Source organism: Phalacrocorax carbo, chromosome 1 (assembly GCF_963921805.1).
Source record: "Phalacrocorax carbo chromosome 1, bPhaCar2.1, whole genome shotgun sequence".
NCBI lineage: Eukaryota > Metazoa > Chordata > Aves > Suliformes > Phalacrocoracidae > Phalacrocorax > Phalacrocorax carbo.
The window spans coordinates 87,929,096-87,956,076 of NC_087513.1; the positions used below are offsets into that span (position 1 = coordinate 87,929,096).

The 26,981-nt window shown below is 40.8% G+C and overlaps 2 protein-coding genes across 5 annotated transcripts in view; both read left to right on the forward strand.

The window, feature by feature from the left end:
- Positions 1-422: 422 nt before the first annotated feature.
- Positions 423-15,419, forward strand: METTL16 (methyltransferase 16, RNA N6-adenosine). 2 transcript variants are annotated; one of them, XM_064465541.1, is made up of 9 exons: positions 423-662; positions 888-1,087; positions 3,467-3,607; positions 7,084-7,199; positions 8,015-8,157; positions 11,119-11,188; positions 12,987-13,076; positions 13,973-14,146; positions 14,240-15,419. In XM_064465541.1, the coding sequence occupies exons 1-9, from the start codon at positions 535-537 to the stop codon at positions 14,855-14,857; spliced, it is 1,680 nt and encodes a 559-aa protein (XP_064321611.1). In that variant the 5' UTR covers positions 423-534; the 3' UTR covers positions 14,858-15,419. The 2 variants fall into 2 exon arrangements, with proteins under 2 accessions (XP_064321611.1, XP_064321619.1); XM_064465549.1 differs by having other exon boundaries at positions 572-657.
- Positions 15,420-16,987: 1,568 nt separating this feature from the next.
- The window catches only part of POLQ (DNA polymerase theta), a 58,352-nt gene continuing 48,358 nt past the window's right edge, over positions 16,988-26,981 (forward strand). For 2 of the 3 annotated variants that reach the window (XM_064465563.1, XM_064465572.1), the window contains exons 1-4: positions 16,988-17,222; positions 20,641-20,823; positions 21,892-22,022; positions 23,425-23,581. In XM_064465563.1, the coding sequence (XP_064321633.1) occupies positions 17,021-17,222; positions 20,641-20,823; positions 21,892-22,022; positions 23,425-23,581 (673 nt within the window). In that variant the 5' untranslated portion in view covers positions 16,988-17,020. The remainder of the gene's footprint in view (positions 17,223-20,640; positions 20,824-21,891; positions 22,023-23,424; positions 23,582-26,981) is intronic. The other variant, XM_064465580.1, reaches the window with a different exon arrangement.

The following is a 26,981-nucleotide window of genomic DNA, read 5'->3' on the forward strand; positions in this document are numbered from 1 at the left end:
TATGAGGCATTTCAGAGAATGTTGAAGATCTCCTCGAGGCAACGGAGGTGACCTGGGCAGGTAATAACGTGTGAACATGAAAGCAGAGGCTCCTCATGCTGCTGAATCTGAGCCTGGAGAGAGCAGCTGGCAGAAACGGAACTTCAAGCTGTTTACGTAGTTTTAGTTTCAATTTGCCTTTATTAACCATTGAATATCTAGTTTTGAAGCGATGACGCCAGTATATAAAACATAAAATACGTTGGTAGCCCCCCCCCCCGCCCGCGGCCGATTCCAGCTCAGCAGCTGTCACCGGCTGCTCCCCTGTCACGGCACTGGGTGATGGTCTGAGCGGGGCGGCGCCCGCCTCCCCCGCCGCCTGCTGCGCCTTGGTACGCCCCAAGGGGCCGCGGTGCGCGCCGGGAGCGGGAACTGGGGCCGGGGCCGGGGCCGGGGCCGGGGCCGGGGCGGGCGGCTGTGGCGTGGCGGGGGGCAGCGGGGAAGGCCCGTACACCGGCACTGCCGGTGCTTCCCTCCCTCACCTTACCGCCCGCCATGGCCCTCAATAAGTCCATGCACGCGCGCAACCGGTACAAGGACAAACCGCCCGACTTTGCCTACCTGGCCGCCAAGTACCCCGCCTTCCAGCAGCACGTGCACACCACCCTTGCCGGCAGGGTGAGGTAGGGCCCGCGCGGCGGCCGGTGGAGGCGGGGGGACGGACGGACGTGTCGTGAGGTCTGGCGGGGTAGGCTAGGCCAGGCCAGGCCGCCTCCGGGGGCTGCGCGGTGGTTCCCGCCGCCTCCCGAGTGCCGTGTGCCTGTGTATCTGTGTGCGTCTGTGTCCGCCCCCGGGGTGTGGCGAGCGAGGGGGCGCTGGCACCCATAACCCTCCCTTTTACTTTTCAGCCTAAATTTCAAGGACCCTGAGGCGGTGAGAGCTCTGACGTGTACCCTCCTGAAGGAGGATTTTGGGCTTACGATTGACATCCCCGTGGAAAGGCTTATTCCTACCGTTCCCTTGAGGCTGAACTACATCCACTGGGTGGAGGATCTCATAGGCCACCAGGATGCTGAGAAGCAAGTCCTTAGGCGAGGCATCGACATAGGTACTTGGAAAGGCAAAACGTTCAATTCGGTATTTATTGTCAGTGAAACTAGCTGATAAAATTCGTTACGTGTCCATAGAGAAACGTGAAGTTTGAGAAACAAAAAAAATCTGTAATGTGCTCACCATGGTATTTCATTCGGCTTCTTGATGGGTAGGGTTTCTCTGCATCAATGCAAGAACAACTGTAGTAGGCAATAATTTGGCTTTTTTGTGGCCTTGGATTCTCTTGAGTGCAGCTCTGCGTGATATACAAAAATTTGCTGCTAGTAATGCAGGCATAAATGTCATTCTAAAGGAGATAATAAAAAAGGCATTCCTTCCCAATCTTCTAACTAACGAATTCTGATATATTAGTAGTCTGTTAATTTTGCTTTTGGATGTCTGCACAAGAGAGTTTGTGAATTGTATAGCAATATTTTCTAGCGTTCCTTTTAATAAAGTTTTTTCTGTGGTGTCAGGTGTGTTTGACGGATGGATGATCTGTCTTTTTTAAGCTTTGATTTTCATAAAGGCAGATACTTTCACAAGCTAGATTGTACAAGAGGCTTAATTAGAAGAAAAGGCCAATGCTAGCAAAGCTGCCCTTTGGTTGTAGATGGTCAAAGATTTCCTGTATATTGTCGAAAACAAAATATTTTTTAAACTGGACTAAGCATCCAGAGATTGATGATATTGTCCAGTGCATATGCCTAGGAGCATTGCAGCTTGTTCAATTTCAATATCTGGATTATTGGACAATATCTGGATAATATCTTGGTGAAGCAGTAGATTAAAGTAAACAGTTATTCAGTAGAGATGTGAATTTATAAGATGTACACTGCTGCACATAATTTGGTTTTCATTAGAAATAAAAAAGGCAATCTCTGTAGAAACAAAGAATTATATTCACATACAGATAATAAAATTGGCATTTGGATTCCAAATCTTTGGTGATTCGATATGATGATCTTTAAAAAGTACCTGTGATGGTACATTTGAATTTAGTTCACCTCTTTATTTTTGAGAATAGAATCTTCCTTTATGATTTCAAAGGCTTGCTCTGAAGATTGTTTTGTGCTGAAGCAAACTTATAATGAAATTGAGAGAAGCTGGAATTTCCTTTCTGACTTGTGTTTTAATGCTTGTCATTGAAACTTTAAAGTTACTGACTTCAAAGCTTGGGTTCGTTCGGTAGTCTCAGTTACCATGCCAGTTTTTTCACTACTGTTTTCTTGGTGTTTGCTAGCATGATTTTTTTTTTCCCAATCGAATTTTTCATCTGAAATTTACTGACTTGCATTTTTAGCTGAATATGTGATGGATACAAGGTTTATATCATCAGGAGGTATGTGCACAGCTGCTTTCATTGCGTAACGTTTAAACTTGTTAGCCAGCTTATGTGCGTTTGATATGAGATTACATTTTCAAAAACCATTTTGAAGAACTTCATCATGGTAGGTGTCTAGGTAGAAGAGACAGATCCTTTAAGTCCTCCAAATATTGAAAAACCTTCACTTCGAATTTGCAGTGAGCACTGATGTTCCAACTCTGGGAAAGCAGTAAGTCATCTAAGAGAAACATTACAGGAGTGCTGGAAATAAGTGCATGCTTTTGCATACTGGCAGACATTGTTATTTGTGTTTCAGTAAGTCAGTGTAACAGTAGACTCTCCATGTATCTCTGAATTCAAGTTTTGTGGTGGTGAGATATCTTTCCCTTTCTTGTATCCATTCACTTTAATCCTAAATTTCACTATCATTTGGTGATCTGATCACCTAGATATGCCATAATTACGAGAAAGAATTATTTTGTGCTAGCATATATTTCTCTTTGTTAGCAAGTTTTTATCCATCTGGCTATCTTTTTTAGATACCTTAACTGAAACCTCTGTTTCTGTGATCGTTTTGGGCATTAGGGAAAGACAGACTGATGGAACAGAAATGGTTTTGTTTGTGGGGTGTTTGTTTGTTTGTGGTTTTTTTTTTGTTGTTGTTGCTGTATGCGTTAAAGTAAATTATTTGTGGTAGATAAAAGACAAATGCAGGAGAAAAATATATTTGTGGTAGGGTTTTTTTTTAGTAAAACCAGAATATATTTGGCTTTCATTATATAAATTAGTCACTGTCATATGGAAAAAAAAAGCTTAAATGTTGTTAATTTACCAGAAAATGTATTCCAGATTATTAAATTCTTTATTTTATTAGAAGTCCACGTTTGACAATGCTGTATTTCAAATTAAGAAAATAAAGGTCACCTAAGAACTGAGTTGTAGATGATCAGTAATCAATGTTTTCTTGAAATTAGTTCTTTGTCTTGTAAAAAGTACATAGTTAACAGCCACACTGCTTACACTACCAGAGACTTGTTTTGCCTTTCTCATGGCTTTTCACTTCTGCAGGGACAGGGGCATCATGCATATACCCATTACTTGGAGCAACGTTGAATGGCTGGTACTTTCTTGCAACCGAAGTGGATGATATGTGCTTCAATTATGCCAAGAAGAATGTGGAACAGAATAACTTGTCTGATCTTATAAAAGGTATGAGGTAATAAGATATTTAATAGCATACAAATGTTGTGATGTATTTTTGCTATGTTCAGTGGCATATCAGAATCAGTATACCTGCCAAATACATGCTCAGTTGTTTTTACTGAAGCAGAATGTTTACTAAGGTCTGCGCATGCTAAGAACGGGATGTGTGGATAGAGGACTACTCATCTGTACAAAAATCTAAAAGTCAAACTTCCCCCGAGTTGTTTTCCTCTCTCCATTATTTTTTTTTTTTTGTCTGTTACTGAAGTTATTTCTTAGAGTTATGTCTTAGCAGCAGAAACAGCAAGAACTCTAGAAGACCTGGAGTGTTCTCAGGTAATTTGCATGACACTGCTACATATTTGTGTCTTGTACAGACAGTGTCCTTCGTCCTCATTTCTGAATTAGGTCCTAACAGTGCCTGTGTATGCCAGACTTGGTCTGTGGAGGATCTTGGAAAATTTTCTGTGGGAACTCAGTATATGCTAAAAAGCAGGTCTGTTATTCAGCTCTGAAATAAAAACTTAACTTCTGCTGGATTTTGGAAGTATCCTTTTCGCCAAAGTGGTCTGTCTTCCACATCAGTTTTGAGGATCCAGAACTTGACGTGAAGAACAATGACAGTTTTCTGTTACTCCTGTGATCGTTGGGATATTTAGTGGTGTGGTGGTGTTTCATTATACTGGAAAAACCTCTGGCAAAGGAAGATGCCTCATGTGAAACTGTAGTGCCAAATGTGATAAACTGGAGTAAATGACTGACTGCTGGTGGGCAGAGCCATGGGCAAGGGAGTACCACTTGTGGTACCTGTAGCCAGAGGCTACCTGGGAATGATCCATCCTACCACTTTTTAACTCCAGGCCTGAGTTGTTTAGCTAGAGCTGAGTATGCTCCTGTAGCTAGTAGCTTGTGTAGCAAGGCATTTTGGAGTCAGATTAGAAATCCTTCTGTACCTCTGGTTTTTTAAATTAAAAAAAAAACATTATTTTTGTTGTGGTCTAAGAGTCTGTCTTGAAATTTTTGCCAAATAGCTTCATTTGGAGATCATGTTGGAATCTAGCCTTTGTTGTTCTAACTTCAATGGAAAAACGAATCAGTAATAGTCAGCAAAAATGTGGTGATGATTTACTAATTGCATCATAGCTTCTTTCTTCCCAGAGAAAAATGAAGTAATGTTTTCTGGCTGAACGTGAAATACTGTTTGCAGTAACCTTCTTTCAAAGGGAGTCTCTTCTATATGTGCAGAACAGAAGCTGATAAACCTCGAGATTGACTGTAAATGCTAAAAAAATTACATGGTGTTCTGAGTTGTGCATCTCTCTTACTGGAATGGGAAAATGGCCAGAATTTGTCTGCTGGTATTGAAAAAAAAAATAAAAAATCAGCACCCTGATGTAATGGTAGGCTAAGAGATTTTCAACAGCTTGGGCTCTGGAAGTTTTCAAACTACTTGCAAGGTAATTTAGGATTGCTCTGTGACATGATTATTACATTGTTTGCTTCCTGTTTGTTCTATTTGCTTTCTCATTTCCAGATAAAATCACATACTGTTAATTAAACAACTTGCTATGTAGGTGGAATGCGGTTCAACAGTGCTATGTCATTTAACAAGTTCTTTGATGTCATCTTCTAAGTAACTTTACAGTAATTTTAGAAAGTATGTACAATAGACTATGTGTTACTGCTCAGATGAATATAATCTTTTTGCAGGGTTCTGCTCATCTTAGCCCCATTGTCTGCTTTCTCTACTGTAAAAACTAATTCTGTTGTTTTACCTCTTTTTTTCTTTTTTTTTTCTCCTCCATAAAATTGGAAAGGGTATTGCTAACAAGAAAGGCAGTGAGATACTCTGATAAGTGTGGGCCGGGTATTTCAAAGCATTTATATAAGTAAATGTCTCCTCTGCGTGCAATAGCAGCTGCTATGTTAGACCTCAGTGCCAGAAACATGCACGGTGCAGCTTCTGGAGATGTGATTTCTTGGAAGACTGTAACCATCAGTCCAACTTATATGATGCCTATCTGAAGAACTTTTGGCTTCGACTATGATGTGTAATTGTAATTAGTAATTTGTACTTAGTAATCTGTAGTTAGTAATTACTAATTTTATTAGTTTACCATTTTTAATGTTACAAGGGGAGCAGGGGAACAGACATCTACAGAGATAAGAAAGCATTACACTTTAATGTCAGCAATTTTAAATGTGAACAACTTAATATAAAGAGAAATGCTAAGTGTTTAATTTAGAAATTTAAGCTTACGAAACAGGGAACAATGTGTTAATATATTTTTAAAATGAACTATCTGTCTATTCTCATAACATCTAAAATTTGTTTATCTCTTGACTATAAATTTCTGTACTGTGAAATGCTTGTGACTTACAGGACTGCGGCCTTAAAGTTAGTGGGTGTTCTAGGTATTATTCTTGCTATATATAACCTGAGCTTTGGCAGTTGCCTGCTACCATAACAATTTTGTGTTCTTAGGATGATGATAAACTGTAGTAGTAAATGTTAGGAGGAGAGGCATGCCTTCTGCCTCCATTCTAATTATACCTTCATTCTATGCATTATCTGTGAATTGCAGAACTGGTAAAGTCTGCAAGAAGTCCTGCTTGTAATAAGCTTTATACATGCTTTAACTGGACTTCATCCATATTGAAGTTCCTGCTCTTGGGCTGGAGTTCCTGCGGTCCTCCAAAGATGCGTGACAGGACTTGACCACAATTTCCAAGGGAATTACATAGTCTTTGGGGAAAGACAGTGGAGATCTATGTTGAATGTTTGCCTTAATCCTTGTGATGGGTAACAATAAGTTGGTGGACCCTAGTAAGCAGAAGGCTTGTCCAGAAGGGAATTCTAATATTTTTCTTCCGTTGTGATTCTTCTAAATTGTATAAGGCTACAGTTCCTGTGCAGGATGCATAGTATTGCTAACACACAAATTCTGTTTTACTATAAGATTAGATTTAAAGCTGATCTTGGGGTAGTGTAATTTCTGTGAAGATAGATTTATCTTAGTCTTTCTCTTTCTTAGCTTTACACTCTAGAAAGGCCAAACGGTACATTTTCTTGAGTACAATTCTAGAATTCCCTATCTTTAAAAAAATTGTTTAGGCTGGGATTTCTTTTATCTCTGAGGAGCCTGTGGGGTGATTAACTGACACTTTTTTTAATTTTTGGAAGGGCTTAAAGTGAATTTGTAGTTGCATCAGGGAACTCAGTATAACTCAAGCAGTTCCTATTGTTTTAAACAGACTCATGTAATTCAACTACTGTGTATAAACATACAAGCTGTTCGTATGCTAATCCTTAACCTAAAGCTTTATGTACATGCTGATATTTGTTACTTTTTTTTGTACAAGATATTGTTTAGAAAGTACAGTTTTAATACAATATATTGTTTCAAGAAAAACTGAAATGCAAATGGCATGCTAGATAAAATACGAAGTTTCTAACTGACCAAATTCCTGTTTTCTATTAGTGGTTAAGGTACCACAGAAGACTCTGCTAATGGATGCACTGAAAGAAGAATCTGAGATAATTTACGATTTCTGCATGTGCAACCCCCCCTTTTTTGCCAACCAGTTGGAAGCGAAGGTAAGCTAATGAACTACATGTTGTATGTACTTAAGTGTTCAGTGAGTGGGAGGTTAGCAACAATTTAACCTCTTCCCTTGGGGAAGATTGAGTGGAAAATCCCAAATCATTATGCAACAGCATTTAAGTCTTGGCCCTCCCCACTCCTGGTCTTAAAGGAGTTTTTCAAAACTTAACTGTTACCCTTCCTAAAGGGGAGGATGACCTGTAGAATTTTTTCACAAGTTCTTACTATCTTAAAGAATTAGGTTGGAAGTAGACAGCAGACAAATCTGAAATCAAGTGCCCGCTGCATAACAGTGGTACAGAGGAATTAGTTTCTGGCATTGTGCCTGTATTTTTCATTTCCGTAGTGACGTAGGCAATATCATACAGCTCAGAACAGTTCTTGCAATGCCTGCTGAATGCAGTCAGAAACTTGACTCTTTAATACAGGGCAGTAGAAAAAAGACTTAAGTGTTGAAATTAAACACTGTAGATTGTAATTGTGTTGATACACGTAAACAGCATGTCTTACCACAAACTTCATATTGGCAGGATACTGATGTGTGACAAGTAACTTACCTAGGTTTGAGATTGTATGGAGTTCACTCAGTTATGCTTATTTTGAATGTATATTTTTTTATTATCCACGGTTGTGATGAGAGAGGAGAGATGAGATGATAACTAGAGGTGGTGACACTTGCTACCCACTAAAGATTGAGGCAGAAAGCAGTGTACAATTTATATTGTATATTTAAGCACATGTATATGTACAATACAAGCAGCCTAAGATTTCATTAAAAGTTAATTTCAAATGTTCTTTTTTTATCCAGGGAGTAAATTCTCGAAATCCACGGCGTCCCCCTCCCAGTTCTGTAAATACAGGGGGGATCACAGAAATCATGGCCGAGGGGGGAGAACTAGAATTTGTCAAAAGAATTATTCATGATAGTCTACAACTTAAAAAGAGGTTACGGTAAGTGATTTGTTCCAGTTAAATAAAAAAACCCCACCAACCCACCTTCTATCTTCTTTGGCAGAAATCATGTGAAATTATATTTTAAGTAAGGAATATAGCTGTGGTCCAGTAGTATCTGTTTTATTTGTTTAATGATATATACACATCAGTAGTTAGTCTCAGTTTATGTAAAATTAGTTGTTCCTGAGCATCAAACAAGTACAATTCATCGTTGGGGGTATTTAAAGGCAGAAAGCAAAAAAAGCCTGTACCAGTGACACTGCTGCTTGCAGCTAAATTAGCACACATACTGGCTAAATACAGTCAGTGTTGATTATTAAGTGGATCTCAGATGGAAATATTTATGACACTGACTAGATATCTGTTCATTATCTATAAGTTTCTCTCTTTTCCTGGCCAAATTTTGCTAACTTGCAGCTTTGCCTGCTAAAGGGCGCTGTTGTACTGAACGCTATCTTGGGTAAACGTAAGCTACAGCAAAAACCATAGCAAGACCTTTTGAGCAAGACAAACAGATGGCACATCTTCAGTTTTTTTGACTATCAGATTTACACTCCCCCAGTGCTGTATGTTATTCCTCTAGCTCTTCTGGAAGATTCCTTCAGGTTTTTTTTTTAATATCCTTCTAAATTCTAAAATACAGCTGCCAAAATTTCGTATGTGTTACTACTGCAGCTTCATCAGTGCCCTAAGCAAAGGATATACAGCCTGCCGTATGGCCTGCCTTTTATACGTTCAAGAAGTGTTTTGTTTTTGTTTTGTTTAGACCTTCTAGGCAGAGCATCGCATTAGAATCTCATCTTCATCTCTCTAATAGCAAATTTTTTATTTAGAATGTTCGTTTTCTAGTAATGGGCCTGAAAAAATGAAGAATATATTCAGTTTTTTTGAAGAATAAGACAAAGCAAAACTGCATTTGGTTCTAAAATATAGTGATTTTTCAAAACTGAACATAAGCTGAAACAGTTGTCCTAAGTTCAGTCAGTGATACAATGGATGAGGGGAGGCAAAAAAAAAAAAATAATCTAAGCAGATGTCCTTCTTTCCCCTCTATGTGACCCTAATAAACTCCTCACTAACAGAGAAGGTAAGAAGATGACTTAGCTGAGGATGCAGGTAAGGAAGTGACTGAGCTGTTTTGAAGCTTTCTTTTGAGCATCATGGCTAGCAGGTCAGAGAGGAGGTGATGGGGTATATGTTTATATTTTAAATATTCTTCCACTTGCAAATGCTTATCTTTCTGCTTTGTACGTATTCGTTCTGATTCATAGTGGTTTTACTCCACCAGTGTAGTTTCTACAGGAGCATGTGGTGTATTCTACAAAATACTGTGGTCTGGGAAGCACATGTATACAGTTCAGCACTTGGTTGGTTCTGTAAGGTGGCGGCAGAGGATGCATCTGTCATGACTTCTGGAAACACAATAGCAACATTGTTTCTGGTTCTACCTGGCATGTGTAGATCCAGGAGAATCTTGCTGTTGGTAAGCTGCTGTTTGAGGACCTTGAAAGGAGTAGCAAATGTAGTAGGGAACTGACTGATGTTACTCTCAAAGCAAGAAGTCTTTGCCTTGAAAAGGTGATGTGGAATTATGAGGAATGCATCGTTCCTGTATTGCTCCTCTTGGCAACACCACTCCTCTAGGAAGGAGGAGGGTATCTCTTGATCTGATACATTGATAGTGTAAAGCATAGAACATACCCACATGCTAACTGTGTGTCATATTTAGGAAAAATAAGCTCTGTGTGTTTGGGGGGTAGGAGTGGTCCAGTTTGTGTGTTTGAATAAACTACCACAGAGAATCTGTTACAGAAAGAACAGTTTACTTAAAACACTATTTCCTATTTTGTTAGAGATAAGGTTTGGCAACTGTACCAAAGGGTGTGAGTAATGAACCATTAGTAGATGGAGACTCCTTTGGGCCAGGAGATGATCTCAACTTATTTACCCCCCTCCCTACTTCAGTTAGGAGCCGCAGCTTCAGTATTTTATAATATTGGGAAAGGTGGGTGGTTTAGTTGTGCTAGAAACTTTGGGGTTTAATTTAAGTATTGCTGCATTAAATTCTGTATATAGTATTATGCAAGAAGTCAAATGAAGTAATCGTCCCTTAATACCACTATTGTTTGTTGTGGGTTTTTTTTTTTAGTTTACAGTATATTTAATTTGTATATGTAAGCAATTTAAAGTGCTTGCCTTCAATTTAGATGCATAGTCTTGAGGAAACTGTCCCTTGATAACTGGGAACTACCAATTTTCATGCTTCAATACGTTATATTTATGAATAACCTTTTTGGATCCAGTCATCAAAAAAGTATGGAAGAGGGAATTGTAGGGCTTGATTAGTAATTTAATTGAAGAACAGAGATGTAATGTTTGGAGATATTGAAGATGTGGAGCTGGGTGGAAGGATAAGCTCCACCAGAAGTCGGAAAATAAATTTCATTCCTTTTTTCCCCCTGTTGGTTTCTTCATGGAATACGGATTAGGTGATGGAAACCTGGATCACGAGTTACGAATGAGCAGAAGTGGTAGTCAGCAGGGCTGCTTCTGAGGCACAGATCTGTGTTAATAGTTGAATATTCCTTTTTATTCTGATGTGTTCTTGAAAGAAAGTGGAGAAATTGAAGAAAATTATTTTAAGGGGTAACATCTTCCACGTAACGGAAGTCACTCTTTGAAATGGGGTTCTTGGTTGTTTAGGCACTGTTTCAATAATAGACTTAATGTATGTCCTAAGAAGTTGAAAAGATTCCCCTGTCCAGTCTGTCTTTGGGCCTTCAGTTCCAATTCACGTTGTACTATGTCCTAGTCTCTGTTTAAGAGTGTGATTATTTTGTTGTTTTGTTTTTAAATCTATTGTTCTTGCAGGTTTCTGATCCAAGTAGTTCTTTCTGGAGGTTGCCATTTCCAGTTGACCTGCATTTGTAAAATGCTTTGTTAATGTGTTGTTTTCAGGTGGTACAGTTGCATGTTGGGGAAGAAATGCAGTTTAGCACCATTGAAAGAGGAACTTCGCATCCAGGGGGTGAGTTTGTATATAGTCCCTGTATATCCTGTATATGTTCTATATCATATGTACTATGTTCTGATGCATGTGAGTAATTATTATTGAATTATTTTACCAAGTTTTTATTTACAAGAAGAAACTGCAGTTTTCTTGTAAAAAGGGAAGCACTCAAAGCAGTTGAGATTTAATTATTGTAGATTCAAAGCTGATAGGTAAGTAGCGCATATCTTCTCCAGTTTTTTGTCTGTATCACGTGTAGAAGCATGTCTTCGTCCATTCTAGAACACACAGGGTTTCTGCTTTAAAATAGCCTTAACAGGGCGCTCTTTTAAAAAAAAAAATAGTAGTCTTCTTTCCTCTTAGCTGACATGAAATCTATCAATTTGGTTGATAAAAGAAGTTGTAAAATGAATTAAATGGCAGCATTTTTATTTTTTGTGTTCAGTTCTGGCACCAAGTAAAAATCAAACCTTGTGCTACTGTTCTCATGCAGGAAGGCTGTGCAAAGGACTTTTTTATGGCTTTCTGGAGGAAGCATAGTCGTCTTGCATTTCCATACAAAGAAAGTGATTGAGAGATCTGTCCTTGTATATAGTGGAGAGGTGAAGGAAAGAGAACGCATGGTGAAATCCGTTCCCAGAAAGATGAACTACAAGCCATAGGGAATCCTTAAACTCAATGCCAAAAGCAGATGCTAAGCTAGGCACCAAATTTCAAGTATCTGACTTTATTCCCTATCCTTGAACTGTTGCACCTCAGTCTTAAAAAGTGAGAGAAATCCTTGCAAACCTTGCATAGAAAAGCTGAGTTTTCCTTTTGTATTTTTCTTGGAGTTACCAATTTAATTTTGTTCAGGATTGTAATCTTTGTTGTAAATAGCTGGGAAGATGTTCATTGTAACCAAGCGCAGGCTGTGTTGTGGTTCAGGTTAGGATTCAGCATCAATGTTCCAAAAAGTCCACTCATTGGTCAAACTGTCTTGCTGTATTTATTGGAAATTTTTATAAAATTAGGAGTCCAAAGGCAGGAAAAGTTCTAGGACAGAGACACCTTTTCATCTCTCTTCTTGAAGGCATTTCTCAAAAGTAAGAAATTTTTTTTTTTCTTCTGTGCAGACCTGGGGCTTACGCTCTGGAGCTGATAATCCAGAACGAGGTGGGATGGTCAATATTTATCCTTGCTAGTATCTAGCACATTCTCCATACCATACATAAATGCCCTACAGCATCTATGTGTGGAAAGACTAGTTAACAGAATCACTGGATCTGAGTTTTATATCTAAAGGCAGTATAAGTTCAGACTTGATTTTTTTGGGACAAAGATAGAAAAGTGTTTCTGGGCACATTTCTGCTGTCTGCAGATAGGTGAGTGGCTTAGCTTCCCAGCCCTTTGTTGCCTTTGTTGTTTTGTGTTCCTTTGCAGTGGCAATGGGTTCAGTGTTCAAATGTGTAACAGGAGCAGGTTCTGAACAAGGAGAAAGGATGTGTGTTCTGCAGAATCTGAATGCAGCTGTGTGCTGTAGGTGTGCTGGATTGCTGCACAAAAAGGGTCACGTTGTGCATTGCTGAACTTGAAGCTCTGAAAGGGCATAGACGTGGCAGGACAGATATGGGAAATCCTAGGCATGGGGTCCAGGCTTGGCACTGACCAGCTTCAAGTGGCCCTGACATCCATGAGCCGTGTCAGAATCTCCATTTCTGTCACAAAAAAATAACTCTATGCTAACTTCGTAAAGTTTTTAAATTTGAAAACATGTGCAGTAAACCAATGTTGTTTATTAATATGAAATGAAGTTTTGTATTACTCCTTCGCATAGGTTCCTAAAGTTACTCATACTGAATTCTGTCAAGGACGCACCATGAGGTGGGCACTGGCATGGAGTTTCTATGATGATGTACAAGTACCTGTAAGTAGCTTAATTTTGGTTTACTTGCGATTATCTGTGCCTCTTGTTTGAGGAGGGGCCTAATGAGCTGTAACTGCTGTGAAACAAACTGTTCGCCTTCAGACTGGAACATGAGATGTGTGGGGCTGTATGGACAGTGGGATTTCCTAACTGGCTGCCAGTCTGTTAGCAGTTGTTCCATGTGATTCAGAAATGACCTGTGTTCAGGGAGGAAAAAAGAAGGCCGTGTAGGAACTTCCTGTGGGTTTCAGTGAAAGTAAGGGTTGCTTGTACTGTACTTCAAATAGCAATTTAGTAGTATTAAAAATATGGTAAGTTTGGGGCTAGATTTGAACTTTAAGCTTCCTACTGAGAACTTGTTTTTAATTCACCGTGTAGATTCTATTACCAAATAGATATGAACATGTCTAGCTCAGACTTGCCTATGTGAATGTATGTGGAGCTTGCTAACATTAACTAATGTGAACCAATTGATTTTTTTGATCCAGATGTAAATCTACTGTAAGATAGGTATAGTCAATAACCAGCCCTACAGAAGATGCAAGTAAACCTCCAGTGAACTTGGATCAAAATGTGGGTAACTTGTGGGCACTTGACCTCTTTTCCTAAGAGCAGCCACGCTTTCTCGGCACACAGAGAGCTAGTAGTTTGAAGGAACCAGCGAAGCTTTTTGCCTAATGTCTGAAGATAAACTCCTTCTGTCCATCAGGCTGGCACAAAGTGCATGATCCTGTCAGCTGTTTTCAGTCTACAACTCTTTGGAGTGAAGTGAAACTTGGGTCATGTCAATGACTGTTTAGTGGCTTACATTATACTCTTAACCCCTGTGTCCTCTGAGTACAAAAGTCATCCCAATAATACCGCATATCTTTGTAATTTTTTTTTCTGTCTTCTAGTCACCTCCATCTAAAAGAAGAAAATTAGAAAAACCCCGAAAACCAATTACATTTATGGTCTTGGCTTCTACAGTCAAAGAGTTAGCCACCAAAGCTACAGCTATGGGCTGGGATGCTGTAGAAGCTATTGCTGTGGTTAGAGCCTGGGTAGAGAAGATTCTTACTGATCTAAAGGTACAGTATTAAGTACTATACATTAAAACAACATCCTATTTGAAAACATAACTGTGAGAGGATAGCATGAAGTTCTGCTGTTTTCTGCAACAGGTTCAGCATAAGCGTGTTCCCTGTGGAAAGGATGAAGTTAGCCTGTTTGTCACTGCCATTGAAAACTCCTGGATTCATCTGAGGAGAAAGAAAAGAGAGAGAATAAGGCAATTAAGAGAACTTCCTCGAGCTTCTGAAGATACTCTGCAAGCAATGGAAGAGGGGAAAAACAGTCAGAAGAGTGTGAGCAACAATTCGGACTGTGAAAACCCCAAGACTGAAGACTCTGAAATGGGGTTTATGGCACCTGACGAGGATGTTCACTTGACCGCAGGTGACGAGATAACAGAAGAATCTGCTGCCAAAGAAGAACCCAGTGAGCACGTGAAGGAGGAGGAGACAGAAGCAAAGCAGGCAGAAATGTCACTTGGCAAAGGTTCCAGTAATGCAAAGAAGGAACCTTGCCCTTCAGAGGAAGCTAGCAATCTGACAGTTGAAAAAGAACAAAGTCCCAGAGAAACTAGTAGATGTTTTCTCTTCAAGTGTTTAATGAATGTGAAGAAAGAAGGAAATGATGTATTAGTAGAAATGCACTGGGTTGAAGGGCAGAACAGAGACTTGATGAACCAGCTGTGTACATACTTACGGAACCAAATTCTTCGACTGGTTGCTAGTTAGCCCTTTTTCCTACTTTTGGTAATGTTGGTCCTCAAGTTTTGTAAGCTATTTTTAATGGATTAAAATTTTCAGTCAGCAAAACCTGTTTTTTCCCTTCGAAAAAAAATGAGTGAAATGGAGATTAAAGTCCCCTTTAATATTTTAAAAAGCTTCTTCAAAGCTGCAAGGAGTACATGAAGTGTACTTCATTGGACGTCAACTGTTGGGGAAGTAATAGATTTTGTGCTGAAGTTGTAAAACTACACGTTAAAGTGAAACATGTCTATGCTGTGAACGTTTCAAATATCAACAGTGCTTATTCTGCTCTTTTTTCTGGTGCAATAGAATTATATATTGTTACTAAGTAGAAATCTTTACTGAAATATTTTCTTCAATATTTTTTCAGTACTAATGCAGGAAATGGTTAGTCTGCTGTGGGAATTCTTTTTTGCGGCAAGGAGTCTTCAACTAAAGATTTAACTATGCCTCTCTTCCCTTTGATGCATTTAGCCTTTGGTCTTCAGAGTGGCAAGATGGATACATCCTCTAAGTGTCAATTCATTAAAATAATCGCTTTAGAAAACCTGCGTATTGTACTTTTCTGGTGCTTGGGCTTTGAAACACAGAAGAGCCTCCTGTTAGCATCTGGTTTTGTTAACTTTGTTTTAACAACAAAATAAGCTTTTTTGAGCTCCTTGGTTTAAAGAGGATTTAACTGCGTTGACTGTTCCATTAGACTGTTCCTTACTGTGATTCAATTATAATTGTCTGAAATGACAGCAGTATTCTTAAAGGATTTTTCTTCCATTTAATCTCAAGAGATTGCTTTAATGACAGGATTGAGAGCACATGCTCATCTTTGTGGGCCAGAAATCCCTTATGCAGGACAAAGATGGGTAAAGAAGCTTTACAGTTGTCTTCCTTCACAACAGCCTAAAGAGGGCTGTTGCTTCCACACCTGACTCACTAGTCCTTTTTACCACCATCTGTTTCCCCAGTGTTTCTGGGCCAGTGACCTGTCCCTGTGAGAAGAGGGGCTGAGGGACACAGGTCTTGGGTGCCTCAGAGAGGGTGTGCGTATGTGTTTGAGCTTATGAGTGCTGGTAATGTTTCACAGGAAGTCAGCCTCCCAAGCTGTGATCCATTTCTCTGTAGAGATCTACAGAACATGGAGAAAAAGTTTTTCTGAGTGGAGCGTGTGTACGTGTGTTACCCAAAATAGCAGATGCACTCCTGATGGACAGAAGGAAGTACTGTGTATGTTCGTGCTACTGGAACCACTTTGAATATTCAGCCTTAGTGGTCAAGATTTCTGGAAAGATCAGTGTGTTTTCTTATGTTGAAATTAAAAGCAACTTAGAAAAGCCTTGATTTTCCCCCTCTCTTGTTCACTGTTGCGTATCATGCTTCTGAGTACTTCTGTGGGTGATGGACAAAGACTTGCCTTTTTTGAGCGTTGCAGAAATTTGCACAGAACTGCTTCCAATATTCATGCCAGTGGGGAGAGATGAGACTAGCCCTACTCTTTTAGACTCTGAAGAGGTTATTTTGGCTAGCTGAGGTATGAAAAAAAGAAAGCAAGGGCGTTTGTCCTTTTTGCGGTTCCCTGATATCATTTTAGTCCGTCTCTCTGCAAGGTCAAAGCAGCTCCACAAGGTAAGGCTGTGTGCTTGTGGCCTGCTTGTTTTGCAAAGCAGGCTGCATTACGTGTCTTCATTCATGGCCTGTCTTTCCCCTGTACAACATGAATAACAGGCGCTCCTGAGCGTTCCTTAACAGCCAGATATTTTTACAAAAACCAGTAGCCTGTGATTTGGATGACTTCTAAAAGTTCAAATGCAGTCTTGGCATTTTTATTTAAAACAAATGGTTTGACAGAGGTGAGTGTGGCACTCAGAAAGCTAATCCTGTGTCGGGAAAGAACAGCAATTGAAAATTGTGATCGGTAATTGCAGAAGCAGCAATTCCTAAAGAGCTTTCAGTCAGACGGGCATGCAGCCTGGCCGGAGGTCTCGGGCGTGTCGGGCTGTCGCGGGTATCCGCCTTGCTGTGGGAACGTCCTCCCCGCCTGGAGCACCGGGAGGCGCCACCGCCCCTGCCCTTTCTCCGGTATGGAGGCGGCTCGGGGGCGGAGAGGCGCGGAAGAGCCGCCCAGTGCCCGCTCGGGGCGGCGCCGGCCTTTGAATGGCGCGGCGGGAAGATGGCGGCGTCACCCCTAACGGTGCCGCCACAGCCTCGGCAGCGGGACTCCGCAGCGGCGGCTTGGGCGGGCCGGGAAAGGCTACCCCACTCGGCTCCGTCGCTCCTCGCCGGGCTGTGCTGAGCCCCCCGCCTGGCCTCGACCTCTCCCTCCGCGGCAGCGGGAGCCCCGGCACCGGCTCGGCAGGTACCGGCGCAGGAAAGCGCGGCCCTTTCTCCCCTCCCCTCCTCTTCCTCTTCCTCGGTCCCGCCACGCAACGCGGGGGGTCGGGGCGCGCAGGGTGAGTGGGAGCGGGGCTGCCGAGGGCGCGATGGAGCTGCCGCTGCGGCCCCTGCCTGCTGCTGACCCGGGAGGCAACATGGCGCTGAGGCGCCTCCCGCCACCGCCGGAGGGCCCAGGGTGGTGCTGGAAGGGGTCGGGTGCAGGACCTTTGCCCTGGGGACACCGGCTGCCTTCGGGCGGAGGTACCGGCTCTTGGTCCATCCCTTTCCTCTTTGGGGAAGAGTGGCTGGAAAGCTGCCCAGCGGAGAAGGACCTTGGGGGTGCTGGTTGACAGCCGGCTGAACGTGAGCCAGCAGTGTGCCCAGGTGGCCAAGAAGGCCAACAGCATCCTGGTTTCTATGAGCAATAGCATGGCCAGCAGGAGCAGGGAAGTGACTGTCCAACTGTACTTGGCACTGGTGAGGCCACACCTCAAATACTGTGTTCAGTTTTGGGCCCCTCAGTACAAGAAGGACATTGAGGTGCTGGAGCATGCCCAGAGAAGGGCAACGAAGCTGGTGAAGGGTCTGGAGAACAAGTCTTCTGAGGAGCGGCTGAGGGAACTGGGGTTGCTTCGCCTGGAGAAGAGGAGGCTGAGGGGGAGACCTTATTGCGCTCTCTCCCCAGCTACCTGAAAGGAGGTTGTAGTGAGGTGGGCGTTGGTCTCTTCTCCAGATTAACAGTGATAGGATAAGGGGAAACGGCTTCAAGCTGCATGAGGGGAGGTTTAGATTGGATATTAGGGGAAATGTCTTTACTGCAAGAGTGGTCAGGCATTGGAACAGGCTGCCCAGAGAGGTGGTGGAGTCACCATCCCTGGAGGTGTTAAAAAAATGTGTAGATGTGGCACTTCAGGGCATGGTTTAGGAGGCATGGTGGTGTTGGGTTGGTGGTTAGACTTGATGATCCTAGATGTCTTTTCCAACCTTAATGATTCTGTTATTCCCTTGAGGGCATTGACTGTAGCTGAGGTACGTGTTTATGTTGAGGGTGGTAGCGTACAAATAGGCATTGAAGGGTCTTCCTGCCCTATTCACTGTTTAGTTGAGGAAGGTAAGGAAATTTATATTCTGGGCATGCTTCTGAAGTTGGGCTTGTTTCACTGTACGCCACTGAACAGTGGGTCTTATTCTTGACTTGGCCTCTAGGTGATACCATAATACAGCAATCAGTATAGTCTGTATTCTTTGGTACATGAGGCGAGGTTTGCCTACCTTATTGAATTGTTTCAAGAATACAGTAAGCTGATAAAATGTATTGCATCTAGAGGCATGAGTTTAAGTGGTCCTGGTTGGTGCCCTGGCACCTGCAGATGCAGGGGAGTGTAGTAGTTTTTTTTAATATGACATCTTGACTCTTTCATAGATATATATTTCATGGCAAGATGTCATATAAAGTGGTCCTGCTGCCAGCTAGGACTACCTGAAGTGATGCTTCTAGGTGCAATACATTTTACCAGCTTATTGTGCTCTTGATTCAAGGGAAAAACAAAGATGTATACAGCATTAAGATGTATATAACCTCTGAAATCGAGATGTTTACATAACATCTTGTAATGTCATCTCTTTTGCAGTTTTTCTGTAACTCTTAACATTTACATCTCTCAGCCTCTTCTCTAGTCATGTTGCATCTTCTCCCTGTATTGATTATGTTCTGCAATATACAGTTTTGTCAGTTTCTGCAAATGGAGCTGAGCAAGGCAACATATGTATTTCCCCAGTACAGCTCCTCAGTGATGATTCAGTAAGTGGCACTCCTGTGTCCAACTGCCCCCATGTTCTGGAAGCATTTTCTTTCAGAGAAATCTAATGCCCAATGCTTTTAACCAACAATGTGTATCTTCGTCATTTTTACTGTTTCTTAGAATTTTTCTAGCAGGTAAAAAAGAGGTTAGTGGTGTACTTGTTTACGAAACCCTGAGGCACAAGTTTTCAAACTCATGTCCATTGTTGTTCTACAGGTATTTTTCAAGCAGCAGAATCATGTAATCCTTTATTCATTCCATCTTTTCCATGTAGTTCATTGGTTTTAACATTAGGAAAGAAGCTTGAGATCCCATTATGTAGGTTATTTTTTCTTTCTATGTTTCCAAATCCTAATTCTGCCATATTAGTTACATTTTAGGATAGACAAATATGGTGTTCTCTAAATTCCCCTTGGGAAGCCTGTTCTGCTTTGTGGCATACTGCTGTTCTCTCCTGATGGTGCTCAACTTAGTGTTTAGTATTTGGATGGTACTTTGATTATACACAGTGGAACAAATCTTTCAGAGCTATGTCACCTTTTTTATATATCTGCATGGGGGAAAATGATCTTGCACCAGTGACAGCGAGGTTGGGGTTAAGCTCAAGAGGGCAATTGGAATTTTTAGTGTATTGAGAGTAAAAATACTGGCTGCTTAGGCACACTAGTATTTGAGATCTAGGCTGCCCTTATGCTGTCAACGATGGTGGGAGATTTCTTTCAGCAGTTTTTGAATGCGCCAGTAGAAGAATGGGTACAGTAGAGTCAATACACACAATTACTTGTTTTTCATCTTGATTTGACAAGATCTTTCACAAAATGCTGTTATGGGAACTATATAGTCATGGGTGATAGGGGAGACATTACTGTGGATCAGAAACCTGTTTTCTGTCTCAGGTGAGGAAAGGGACAAAAAGTTTGAGTTTTCTTAATGATTTGGAAAAAGGGAGGAGGAGGGGAGGGAGGAGGCAATATCTGTAGCAGGCACAAAATCATTTAGGGTTACGAAGACAAGAAATATGAAGCAAGGAACTTAAGATAGAGGAAGTGGCAATGTGGTGAAGATAGTAATCAGTGTTGATAAGCTGAAGTGACATGCATTGTGCAGAGTAGCTTGAGCTGCTTGTTTGGTGTACATTGGTTTTTTTTTAATTCATCCATAAAGCAAGAAAAAAAGACTGGGCAGCTCTGTAATCTGTAAGGATTACTGAAGTCTCTGTAGCAATAATTTAAAAAAGAAATAGTCTGGATAAGGATGAGATGGCAAATAGGTTGTAATGCTGTTGTATTAATTAGTGCTGAAACTCTCTGTTTGAGTGTGTATTTGGTAATGGCACTGTGTCTCAAAAGCAAATATCAGAGCGAGAGTTTAGTGAAGAAATTATTTGGATGTGGAAAACCTTATAGGAGGAAAAATTTGAAAAGATGTCAGGAGGTAAGATGAATGGTGAAACATCTGTAGGAAGATAGTTTCTTGTTACCTTTTCTCATAATACAGGAGCTTGTAGAGAATTTCGACTTTTAGGTATGTAACCTAAGTGACCTCAGATTCAAGGACCTTGATCTTTTTTTTTTTTTTTTTAATTTTCTCCTCCCAAAGGGCAACATCAGCAGGTAAATGTTCCTGAAGATCAAGCAGACAAGTTGCTCCTTGCAAGCTGGGGTCTTCCCAAGGCAGTTCTGGAGAAATACCACAGTCTGGGAGTAGTACGGATGTTTGAATGGCAAGCAGAATGCCTAATGCTTGGACAAGTTCTGGAAGGGAAGAACCTAGTTTACTCAGGTATGCAAACATCTGACAAAATCAGTCCCCCCTAACTTTCCCAGTGCCGTTTACATGTTAGTGCTGAAGGGTGCTGATCTGGCAGATAAGAAGGTCAAGATTCTCTGTTTCTTTGGAAAGACCCAATTAAGATCCGTTGCATCACTGTACCTCAGACCTGGCTTGATAGACTCCTTTCCAGATATGAGAACAGATTTTTCCCCCCTCATTTTTTCTCCTCATGTTTGTTTAGAAACTGATCATTAGGAGTCAGTTAACGATGACTCACTTTTTTTTTTTTTTCTTCTAATTACAGACTGTGTCAATCAGGAACTGAATGATAACAGCAATGTTAGATATAAATACTTCTGAAAATTTTATTTACTATCTAATTTTTTCAGTCCCTTTATTGTTTCTCTTTACCTCGTGTATGGAAGGAGGGGTGCAGAAGGAGAAGTAGCACTGGTGGACTAGAAATCTGTAGGAAATGGCAACTTGGGTTTCTGCTCTCCATGAGCAGAAGGTCCCAGAGCAGCACTTGGAGGATGAAGAACTTAGAAGAGGGGTGGGTGATTTTCTTTGGCTTGGATTTGAGTTTTGTTTACTTGGTTCCAGAAGATTTTGGGCCTGATTGCTGGGTAATGGCTGTCCCCCGGTATGTGGCATCTCCTCCACAGTTTTCTGTAGTTGTTAGTTGGCAAACAGCAGTGCTTGTCAGTGAGGAGGGGTTAATATAGTTATGGCCTAAGTCAGTAAGGCAGTAGCTGAGGTCTCCTGTCCAACTGAGACACTATAGTGGGTTTATTTTTTGTTTTGCTGGGTTTTTTCCCCCACTTACCTCTGAGCTGTTGTTGCTTCTGGAGCAGAGAGGAGAAACAAGCCTTCGTGGCAAGACGGAGGAAGCTAGAAGAGAAATACTTTGCAGTCCTTTTGACCCTTTGGCTGTGGGAGAGGGGCATCAGCTGAAGAGTCCTGCCCCAAGATCTCCAGTAACTCTTTCCAATGGTAGCTTTATGATATTTGTTCCTTAGGTTGCTTTTTTTAAACTTCAAAAGTTATTAAAAAAAGCCCCAACTTTTTTTTTTTCAGCTCCTACCAGTGCTGGAAAGACTCTTGTTGCAGAATTGCTTATTTTGAAGCGAGTCCTGGAGACTCGTAAGAAAGCTCTTCTCATCCTTCCCTTTGTCTCCGTGGCCAAGGAGAAAAAATGTTATCTGCAGGTAAGTAGCATTCAAGGTTGTAGTTGTTGGGTCGTATTTTTTAAATGGAAGGTTTTGAATGGATTTGAGGGGGAAAAAATGCAGAGTTGTTTCAGAAAGGATTTGTATATAATTTAAAATTTCCTCTTGTTCTATGTTGGAGATAAAAAAAAGAAAGTTTTAGCCAAAAAGAAAAACTTGGAGAAAATGTAAGGAGTTGATTAAAACATTTTATTTCAGCTTTGACTTTTATAGCATTTTTACTTGCATTTATTCACACATATTATAATATACAAACTTTAAAGGAATTTTCTAATTAGAGATTTTGTCTGAAAAACTACAAAGGGAAGGCAGAAACGTTATCTGAAAGGAACTTTTTATTTTAGCTTTCCTTGGGGTGTTCCACCAGAATTTTTTGCCTTTGATTTCACTTTGACTTTGCTAAAAATATGTTCTGGCAGAATGTGGTTATGGCTTAACTTCCTCACCCTAGCTATTTAAAAACAAAATTACAGTGGGAACAGTCTTTTTAAAATAAAAACATTTTTTTCTTGAAAGACTTTCATATAAAATATTGTTTCTATTAACCAATATGTCAAAGTAACAACAATTACTAAAACCAAATTAAAAACCAGCAGGCATTTTTGTTACAGTTTCTGACATTTAAGGTGTTTTGCGTGTTAGTAAACTGAGATGGTATCTTAACATTTCCTAGCAATTTGCAAGGTTAGGAACAGAGTTCAAAAGCTACTTTGTGGTGATAGATAATGAAGATACGCTTTTGCTTTAATCTTGTAAAGCTGCTGGATTATCAATGCTGTGTTCTACTACTCCTGGCCTAAGGTTTGGCTGTAGCTGCACATACTTGAAATCATACGGTATCCCACCCATCCAGTTCAAACATTTGTACCTTTTGTGAATGCAGCGTGTAATGTGCCAAAGCTTTGGCACTGCAGTAATAAGCCATGGAAGAAAAAAAGTTGTTGCTTCTTGACTTTCACCTGGGAGATGTGATGTCTTTGTGTTTGGGTTCCCGCATTTGGCTTTTGTCCCTGCTTTCTCAGGAGCAAGGCTTCTTTGTACATAACCCGCTGGTATTATAAACTGTTGCACTGTGTGTTCTCTAACCTTCTTAATAGTAAATGTTTTCATACAAAACAGTGGTCCCCATCTCTTACTCAGTTATATATACTTTATCCTGCAATGTGTACTGTGTGGATTCTGCTGTGGACATAAAAAATGACAGTGGGGAAAAAAAAACCTAGCAGTAACTGGCTGAGCTATGGCTTTAATCTGATTAGTTGGCATTATAAGCACTAGAAATCGTGGTTGTAGGATGCAGGACTTCATGTGATTCCAGCAGGCATTGGTCAGAATTCAGAATTGTAACTTTGGCATGACATGCTGTATTCTTGAAAAACAGGCCCTGTTTCAGGAGGTGGATGTGAGAGTCGAAGGCTACATGGGAAGCGTGTCTTGTGCCGGATGTTTCTCTGCCGTGGATGTTGCTGTCTGCACCATTGAGAAAGCCAACAGTCTAATCAATAGACTAATACAAGAAAACAAAATGGACTCACTGGGTAAAATACTAAGGCTTGACCATTGTGGGGATAAGGTTTATTACACACTCTGAGTACATGTGACATTATGAGTATATGTGACATTGTATTTGTTCAGTTCTGTATATGACAGACATGCCATATAGAAAAACGGAGGAATTTTTCTTCTTTCAGAGCACCTCTGATTTGGATTTAGGCACGTAGTCAGGACTGTTCTGCATAGCTCAGCGGCTGGGGAGTGAGTAGGTAGAAGCTGCAGGTTTAGTTTGTCTGACGTGGATGACAATCCATGGACAGCGATTAACTGCAATAAGCAGTGACTCCCATAGGTAGAAAATGTTTTCCAATTAATGAAATTGAATTAAAGGTCTGGGATATGCTTGAGTTCAAGAACGTGGGTATGTACATTCGTTTGTTTGGGACAGACTGGGGCATCCATGGTTTATCTTCACTTAGCTCAAGGAAGAGGAAGAATTGTGTTTGGTGCTCATCTGGGTCCAGATAAGTGGAATAAATACATAGAGCTCCTCTGGGTAGGCATGGTGACTAGAGGAGCTGTGACATTCATTCCTCTCTTATACTTTGCTCAAAAGCCTTCTGTCCTTGTAACGTAGACTTCTAGGTCACCGTGGCCCTGATGGCCACTAGATAATGGTAGTATTCTTTTAGTGTCTGGGAGGAGATACAAAACCTGAAGAAGCCCTATGTTTCTAGTGCATACTGGGAGAGCACTGTGTTTTCCTAGTCCAGTCAGAAGTTTGTTCTTCTCTTTGTTTCCCTGCTCAGTATTTTTATTTTTTTGTCAGTTCTGTTTTATACAGTAATCCCTCCCATCTTCACTCTGGCCTGTAACATAGCTGGTTGCTATTTTAAGAATACAAAAATTGGAAAATTAGATGAGTATCAAACTGCTCTGAGACCTCCACCTATGAAACTGCTGTTCCATGTGCATCTGGTGTCATAATATTCTGCAGCATTGCATACCAGGAGAGTTTTTTTTAAAGATGAGAGATGAGAGAGAATAAGGGAAATAAAGCCTTGCAAGTTTTGTCAGTGTGAGATTGTGGGATAACACATTCACACCTAGATCAATAGGGGCTGGATCACCACGAATGCTTTGGGCTGCCAGTGGGCTGGAAGATGAGTGGATGACTGTGGTTGTGCAGCATTTTAAGCTTATTTGAATGGAGGCTTCTGCCATCCAGCCTGATTCTTGAATGTATATCTTCATCCCTTCCCTTGCAAGAGAACTGGTGGCTATGCAGTTAGTTATTTCAATATATGGCTACTTAGTTTAGGTTTTTTTTTGTTTGTTTTAAATAGGGTTAGTTTGATCCTAGGCCACCACACCGTACCAGCGTTAAGACTGTACTGGCACTGTACTGCCAGTATAAGGCAGCGAGTTGGGTTGTGGTGTCCATATTTATGTGGATGTGAGTGTCTGGGAAACCCACTCAGTATACTAAAATGTATTGTTTAATGATAACATCTTTCAGAAGCTAGAGATATGCCAAATCCCTTTGGTTGGTACCTCCATTCCATCCCGACGTTTTGTTGTGCTCTCCATGATGAATGTACCTGAGAAGAGTCATATAACAAGCCAACTGATTACAAGATTTGAGTTTGAATATGTGTCCTCAACAGTGATACCTCCTTAAAGCATGATGTTTTTCTTTCACCATTTGAAAACACCTCTGCTGCAACCTCCCATTTCCCTTGTACCCCAGTATGACCGTATAACTGAAATAAGGGTAAATATTTTTTTTCTTTAGATGCTTATTTTAAATTAATTTTTAAATTAAATTGGAATTTTAAAATGATCTTTAAAGTAATACATTGACAAATTTTCTATTTGGAGATAAATTTTCATAAAGGCTGCAAAATACAGCCACAAGCTGAAAATGCCAGTTTAACTGTCACCTAAAGCAATTTTGCCTGAAACTGCAAGATTGTACCTTGTCTTCTAATTAATTCTAAATTTAGATGAGTTTGTAACAAAGTTGTTTTATCTTTTGAAATGAGTTACTGGGAGATGACTGCAGTTCTGGCTGGATTCCATCTCAGGCTTGAGCTGTTCCTTTTGTTGATGTCAACCCCCTGCTGATAGCTCACGTTGCTTTTGGAAATTGTTGAGAGAAGCTCAAATCCTCTGTCTGGCAGAGCTCCCTTTGCTGTATGAAGCAGTTAAAAGCAGTTTTGTGTTGCTAATTATTATATAATGTATGTCAGTTTTGAACATCCAGGTACACATACACAGGAGATGATGTTCTTGTTGTTCAGCCTCCTGACACTGATGCTAAAGAAATTTTTAGGAAAGCGGATTAGAGAAGAATCTGTGGCATTCTTGAAGTGTCAGCAGGGAATGGATTTGTAATGTGCTGTTGTGATACTTAACTTCCTTCTTATGTTAATTTAAACTTTAAATTAGAAATTACTAGTTTGTGTTTTTAAAAAATAATCAAATTGTCCCTGCCTGTCATTCAGATCTTTTTAGTTTTAAACAGGATGTGGACTTAAAGCAGTCTAGTTATTCTACAGTAAACATGTATGATAGCTCTTGGGTACTTTTTATTAGTTTTTTTCAGCAGTCTTCTTGGGACACACGTAATTTGCAGAGAGAAAGAGGAGACCAAGGTTAGCCTGATTTTCAGTAGCAATGCAGTATGATGAAATTCTGTCTGCACTTAAACTCCTGAGCTTGAGGTTGAGTAGAAAATACCATTGCATGCTGGTACCTGTAGTCTTCCTTGGCTGTGATTCCATTTTAAGATGAGGATCGCTTTGTGAAAAATACTGGTTGCCTGATTGCTTCTACTGCATTATCCTAGTGGGTGTGTTTTGAGAACTGCCTGAGTAGACAAGAGAGCACCATGCATGTGTGACAGCTGGGTCTCACCAGCTTGCAGACTGCCAGGGTAACACAGTACCCAGGTTTAGCATGGGTCTCAATATTATAGCCAAGAAACAGTAGGAGGTATAGAACAAGTGGCCCATACAACAAATAGCGCCATTTCCTGTGCTTTGGCCTGTAGGTACCACTAGTGTTTTGTGCGTCACTTCAGGAAGCAAAATGTGCTGCTTCTTGGCACAAAGACTGGAAAGGCAACTATTATGCATTTTAGTTTGGTAGATACCTGATTACACTGTTCTGTCTCAGCTGCTGGAAGAATTCAGGCAGACCTTTGTATGGGGAAGCAGGAAGAAGCTGCTTCTGGTAGCTGAATAAATATCTGTTTGGTGACCAGTGAATTACCATTTTCCACAAGTGAGCGCAGAATAGAGGAAGTACAGGAAGACAGAGGAGCTGTATGGGTGGGAGTTTGTGAGAGGCTGATGAGCAGTGCAGCACTCTTTTCTAACTTAAATGGCTTGAAAGAGAAGGGGGGAGAAAACAGACGGAGAGAGAAGGAACATACGTAGG